Here is a 6,000-nt window from a genome sequence, read left to right on the forward strand (position 1 = left end):
TATGTCATCCTCTCGTAGTACAACTTGGTCATTCTCCGAGTAATTGTTGACTCGGGACGACTGAAGGGCGATTTCAATAGGAGCATTGCTTCGACGCAAAAACCAGGAAAAAGGGGGTTTCAGCTGTAACCCAGTTAGGGGTTATTCGCAACGATCAGAGTACTGTAGGGAGTTTGTCCACACAACGTCCCATTCGCCCTTTTGACATGTCCGTTGCTTTGTAGTTGACCCATAAACACATAGCAAATTTTGGTCCTGATTTTTTCACAGTACTCTTAGGAAGCACTACTAGCGAATTGTGTTTCGTTGTTCGTGACTATACGATTTGGACTGACAAATCGTACTACCAGCTCTCGTATGAACTTAATCGCTGTTACGGTGATCTTTGTGACGAGCTCGGTCTCGATCCACTTAGTGAATTTAGAAAATGGTTCCACGATATTATGCTCTAAGATAGTGAAAATCCAAGAGAGTGGTATGGTTTATAATGCATAGGCTGATAGGTTGTTATTTCAACTATGATACTGACATGACTCGCACCATTTCGCAAGCTCGCAGGCATCATAAAGGATGGTGGGCTAATAGAATTCTTACCGAAATATTTTTCCAATGTGTCAATAGAAAAAGTCTCACGGCAAACTCGCAGATACTCTTTTGTAGAGAGATGTCTCTACCGTCGGGGAAGCAACGACCTTTTACTGATATGTATCACTCAAGAAGAGGAAAGCACCATCGTTAAGGACTTCTTAATTTCAAAGATAATCCAAGATCTGATTTATTCAGGTTATACCCGAATCAAGCAAAGCGAACATATCAAAGAATATTTTTTAAAAATAGATGCTACCCTATTGACAAGTAGATCACCTAACATTGAAAGAATATTTTAAAAAATAGAACTGAAAGAATTTTTTTAAAAAAATTCTATTTTAGTGAGACAGAAAAACATACTAAAATTTAGCTCCTGATTGATAAAAGATAAACTACTTACACTAATCATCCAAAGCAAGGATAGATAAAAGATAAACTACCTACACTAATCATAGCAAGGCTTAGGTTACTTGTTGATGTTTGAATTTGCTGTCCATTGAATTATTCCTTTTTTTTTCTGCAAGGTAATACGACAATGATTGATGTGAAGAGGAAAATAGATTTTATTTTATTTTTATTTTTTTGGCGAAAGATGGCATCGGAAGCTCAGGGTTTGAGTGACGCAAAGTTGCAGTAGCACTTTTTAATTAGAGCAGCAATAAAGTAATACAAGCTAATTACAGTGGCCCATAGCACTGGAGAACTATACTAGTATTACAGGAGAGGCCCATAGCTACTACCGTTTCTCCGAGCACATCGATATAGTAGTTTTTTTTTTATTCGGACATCGACGGCACTGAACTAGTGATCTAGAGATATATAGCTCGATCGATAACTATCTCATTGCCTGAAGAAAGACGGGCTCAAGAGGTAGCTCGATCATGGCCTGAAGAAGGCAGGGTGGGGACTGCCGGCGCCCTGGAAGGAGGTGTTCTTGAGGTGCTCGGGGGCGTCCTCGAACGAATGCCGCCTCGCCAGCGAAAGAATCTTCTTGTCGGCGGCGATGAAGTAGGCCATCCCGGCAACTGCAGGCATGGATAAGAAGAGAATAATATTTAGCTGCAGCCAGGCTTACTCCTTAGAATAGTGCTGCAGATTCTTTGATGAATGCGTGTGTAATTGCTGGAGCAAGATGCGAACCTGTGGAGATGATGAGGGCCTGACCGGTGGGGTTGATGTTGGCCTTCGCCCATGGCAGCATCCGCACGCTCGCCAGCTGAACAAGAAGGGCAAATCAAACGATAAGGTATAGGCCTACTCGGTATCGCGATGCAGATGCAGCCTGAGGCAAAAACAGATGAACTCACGGTGGGGATCGCAGAGGCGATGGTCGCAACAGCTGCTGCCTTCGCTCCTGCGAGGGTCGCCTCTGCAGGCAGACATGCATGCAAGCAAGCATCAGTGCAAAGCAGCTAAGGAAGAATGCATCAGCGGAAGATTAGATTCCACTACTAGTGACTAGTGAGTGCGCAGTGTAGTCTGCTCTAAGCGTGTACCTCGCGAGCAGCGCTTGGCGAGGGCGAGGTTCTGGTCAAGCGACGCACGGGTCACAGTCGGCATGCCGATCGATCTTGCAGTATCAACTGCGTGCAAGTGAGTAGAATGGGACTGAAAATATATGGATCGACGAGTGGCTAGCTAGCAGTGAGAGTCCGAGAACCGAGGGAGATGCAGAGATGGGATGGTGGAAGAAGAGGCAGGGGAGGCCGGGAATTTATAGGCAGCGAGCGTCAGGGACGCCAAACGATCGGCGGACGAGGAGAACCGGCGGGCGCAGCGGACGTGGTTTTGGCGCGCACCTATGCGTGTGGAGATTCTCTACTTCGCAAACCTAATTGATCATGTGCGCAGTTAACTGAGGTAGGTTCGATATCTGTGTGCTACCAAAGGGTAGGAAAAAAAAAGGTAAGAGAGAATCAACCACTGCTGTCAGTTTGACACGGTACAACACTCAAGTTAAAAAATGCAAGTGCCAGTAATGTTAACAGTACTCACTGCACTCACTGTAAGTCAGTAACTACACGCTGAAAACTGTAGATAGATGCGACCAGTCGGCGGGACACACCGAAACCGGCCGGGCATGCATGAAGAGGTAAAGTAAAGGAGAAAAGGGCAAACGAGCAACACAAACAAGCGGTTTAGCCCCAGTTTTGGGGCGGATTCAGGGTGGCGCTCCCAGTTTTCGGCTGTGCAGCAGCAGAGACCGGCCGGCCCCATGGGCGTCATGGCGTCTCGGTCTGTGGGCTGCTGCACGCGTGGCGTGAGTAGGTGCGCCCCACTGAGAGTACGGATAGCTTATCCCCCTGACGAGCTGGCTCTTTTCTTTTCTGCTCTGATTTTCAGATCTCATCTGAGTGACCTTATCCACTGTTTTCAGGTAAAACAAGAAATCAGGCAGTGTTCATATTTAACCTCCTTTTCGTAACCTTTGGTGTCTGCTGATGTCTGAACTTGACAGTGGGTACTGAGTATACTCTAGACTACAAATACACATGCATAGTTGTCCACGGAATTAATAAGAATGCGTTTAGCAGCAACAAACATTTAGGATTCTGACCAGAATTAGTGGAATTCTAGCCAAAAGGTGCTTTTGACAAGTAATTCAAATAAAAAATGTTTTTTACCTCACGAGGATGAAGCATGCAAAATGTGATTTCTTTTGTTTCGAATCACTTCCTTCTTATTAATTATAATTGTCATGTTTTCTTGAGAATCAAAATACATCAAACTAGCGATTACATAAAGTAATTCTGATTTATTAAATAAATAATTTTAAAAAAATTGGAACCAAAACATTTATAAGAGGAGCTGGAACCTGTCAGACGGACCCTAAAGGCCCCATGATTGATTCTCAGTTAACCAAGCCGGCACGAAGTCGCCCGAGAGTGACCACCAAACCGGAGCTTTCGAGTTGATTGATTCGGGCACTCCCAGTCTTTGAAGAGTCAGCTAGTTAACCTTTTGATCTAGACCTGATCACGACTTTTGGTAGCAGTACACTCTGAAGAATGACAGGCTATATATTCTGCTGAGAATAGAGTGTGTTCAGCTCATCGTCATATACGCCATCGTTTACCATGGTTAGGTTCATTCACGCTGGTATACTGCACTGCTGCTTGCAAATTTGTGATACCGATGTATGATGTCGCAATGTAGAATTGAGCTAGGTAAATGCAGTCACACATTTTTTTTGGGGCAAGGTAATACGTTGATCATGGAGAGGAAGAAGCTCATCAAAGGCGCAAAGGAAATTCAGGGTAGATTAAGAGACTAAATAGCACAAAGTTGCAGTATTCATAAGTTGGAGGGGAACATAATATACATAATATATACAAGGTATTACAGTATTATATTTTCTCTGAGCACATCGCCGTGCAGTAGTTGACTGGTAGGTTATCCGGACATCGACGACATGCAGAGTACCACTAGTAGTGCTCATGACCTGAAGAACACGGGGTGGGGGCGGCCGGCGCCCTGGAAGGAGGTGTTCTTGAGGTGCTCGGGGGCGTCCTCGAACGAGTGCCGCCTCGCCAGCGACAGAATCTTCTTATCGGCGGCAACGAAGTAGGCCATCCCGGCCACCGTGCAGACGATGAGCGCCTGGCCGGTCGGGTTCAGGTTCGCCTTCGCCCACGGCGACATCCTCACGCTCGCCAACTGAACAAGCAGTAGCATGATCAACAACAGCTCGATCGTCAACTAAGGAACACATATACAGACAGACAGACAGACAGGCTCACCGTTGGGACTGCAGATGCGATGGTGGCGACGGCAGCCGCCTTGGCTCCGGCGAGCGTTGCCTCTGCAATTTTTCAATCACAGCGAGCTAGTGTGAGGAAACCAACCTATACATTTGACTGACAGCAGGGCTCATGTACTGCAGGCACTAGAACAGCAGAAATGCCGAATGCGCGCGTAATTACCTCTGGAGCAGCGTTTGGCCATGGCGAGCCTCTGGTCCAGGTAGGCACGGGTCACAGTCGACATCTCCCCTCCGAGAGTGGATTAAGATGCGCAAGCTTGCGACGGATCTTCAGAAAGAGTAGCAGAGAGCTTGTGAGTACTTACTCCTATCTGTAGCAGCAGCAGTAGTGAAGAGTTGGCGAAGAGTGAGATGAGATGTGGCTTGCAAAGAGGCCGTGCACTTATAGGCAGCAGCCGAAGGAGAAGGTGGCGGCCGCAGCTGCATGGTGACCGGAGCGAGAGGAAGGCGGGCGCGGCCACGGTTTTGGGCGAAACCCACGAGCCGGCCGGCCGGTCTATCTCTGCCTCCGGAGCTTCGAGTCGTGCAAGTTGGTGGCCAACCTGCCCAGCACCGTGTCCCTTCGCTGCTTTACTGGGAGACCGGGACAGGCCGGGACTCCGCTAAGCCTTGTTTGTGCTCATGGGTTACCTGAAAACTGTGGTTAGGGAGACACAGGATTCGTCATTTGAGCGGCTAACAATGTGATCTTGTGAGGAGTTACGTGGGGGGCTAATCAGTAGGCTAGCACAAAAAAGTAACAGAGCTTTTCTTTCTTTGTTTTTTTAAAAAAAAAAGAAAAGTAACAGAGCTACTCCGAGACTCTTGAGTAGTATTTATTCCGAGGTGATTGCTGTTCACTAATCCCATGCATTATTCGGTCTGAGACTCTTGAGTTTTGACGAGACGAATTTGCTATCCAGTCGATCTGTTGCATGGGTTCGGCGTGGACTCGTCACCTGCAGTACGAGTGTATGACCGACCAGCCGACCTGCTGCCGGGTCACGAATATAAGTATGGGGAAAATGCAAAACACTCTGCTCAAAAGTCTGGCTGAATTTGAGATTTCGCCAGAGGTTGTTTTGTTGCAACTTCAAAAGTCAGTCTGATTTTAAGATATTTCTTTTTACATTTTTCATATATATATAGACACACATACGTATCTAGGTTTGCATACTGTTTCTTTCACTATTTTTATATATTTATATACGTGTGTATATATATATATACGCATATAGGTTTGCACACTATTTCTATATATTTATATACGTATGTATATACACATGTATATAGCTTTGCACACTATTTCTTCCGGTATTTTCATATATATCCTTAATAATTAGTTATCAATATCTCATTAGCTACTCCTCCAACACTGCTAAGAAGAAATCAATTAGATTATACACAGTCAAGGATCTAATTATACTAGAACTCACCTAGTCGAGAATGGTTCCTAGCAAAAGATATTCTATCTAATTGGGAATCTTCTCTGCTAAATAAAATATTTTTTGGTAAAAAAAGTTCTTCAACTAAATTGAGTTCTACTTGTAGAGGCCTACCTAGTCGAGAATTACATCCGACCACTGAAGCCCAAATGTTACCTTCTCATTTTCTGTGTCATCAGAGAATATCGAAATAAATATGCACGACTTCTGAGAAGAGTTGAAGCA

General features: G+C 45.2%; 2 protein-coding genes across 2 annotated transcripts; both read right to left on the reverse strand.

Annotated features, from left to right (window-relative positions):
• Window positions 1–1,200: 1,200 nt before the first annotated feature.
• Window positions 1,201–2,286, reverse strand: LOC133926210 (early nodulin-93-like). The gene is made up of 4 exons (XM_062372010.1): window positions 2,085–2,286; window positions 1,896–1,957; window positions 1,729–1,804; window positions 1,201–1,613 (listed from the first exon to the last, which is right to left on the reverse strand). The coding sequence occupies exons 1-4, from the start codon at window positions 2,146–2,148 to the stop codon at window positions 1,468–1,470; spliced, it is 348 nt and encodes a 115-aa protein (XP_062227994.1). The 5' UTR covers window positions 2,149–2,286; the 3' UTR covers window positions 1,201–1,467.
• Window positions 2,287–3,856: 1,570 nt separating this feature from the next.
• On the reverse strand, window positions 3,857–4,893 carry LOC133926211 (early nodulin-93-like). Its single transcript, XM_062372011.1, has 3 exons — window positions 4,512–4,893; window positions 4,329–4,390; window positions 3,857–4,245 (listed from the first exon to the last, which is right to left on the reverse strand). Exons 1-3 carry the CDS (start codon window positions 4,573–4,575, stop codon window positions 4,024–4,026), a joined length of 348 nt encoding a protein of 115 aa, XP_062227995.1. The 5' UTR covers window positions 4,576–4,893; the 3' UTR covers window positions 3,857–4,023.
• Window positions 4,894–6,000: the final 1,107 nt, after the last annotated feature.

Source organism: Phragmites australis, chromosome 8 (genome assembly GCF_958298935.1).
Source record: "Phragmites australis chromosome 8, lpPhrAust1.1, whole genome shotgun sequence".
Taxonomy (NCBI): Eukaryota; Viridiplantae; Streptophyta; class Magnoliopsida; order Poales; family Poaceae; genus Phragmites; species Phragmites australis.

What these genes read in the sequence shown, in the direction of transcription:
- LOC133926211 (XM_062372011.1), bottom strand. Translation starts at nt 4,575, where the DNA reads ATGTCGACTGTGACCCGTGCCTACCTGGACCAGAGGCTCGCCATGGCC. An exon ending in GGCCAAACGCTGCTCCAGAG is followed by an intron (nt 4,391 to 4,511) that starts GTAATTACGCGC and finishes GAAAAATTGCAG; the next exon opens with AGGCAACGCTCGCCGGAGCC. An exon ending in TCGCATCTGCAGTCCCAACG is followed by an intron (nt 4,246 to 4,328) that starts GTGAGCCTGTCT and finishes CTGCTTGTTCAG; the next exon opens with TTGGCGAGCGTGAGGATGTC.
- LOC133926210 (XM_062372010.1), bottom strand. Translation starts at nt 2,148, where the DNA reads ATGCCGACTGTGACCCGTGCGTCGCTTGACCAGAACCTCGCCCTCGCC. An exon ending in CGCCAAGCGCTGCTCGCGAG is followed by an intron (nt 1,958 to 2,084) that starts GTACACGCTTAG and finishes GTCTGCCTGCAG; the next exon opens with AGGCGACCCTCGCAGGAGCG. An exon ending in GGCCCTCATCATCTCCACAG is followed by an intron (nt 1,614 to 1,728) that starts GTTCGCATCTTG and finishes CCATGCCTGCAG; the next exon opens with TTGCCGGGATGGCCTACTTC.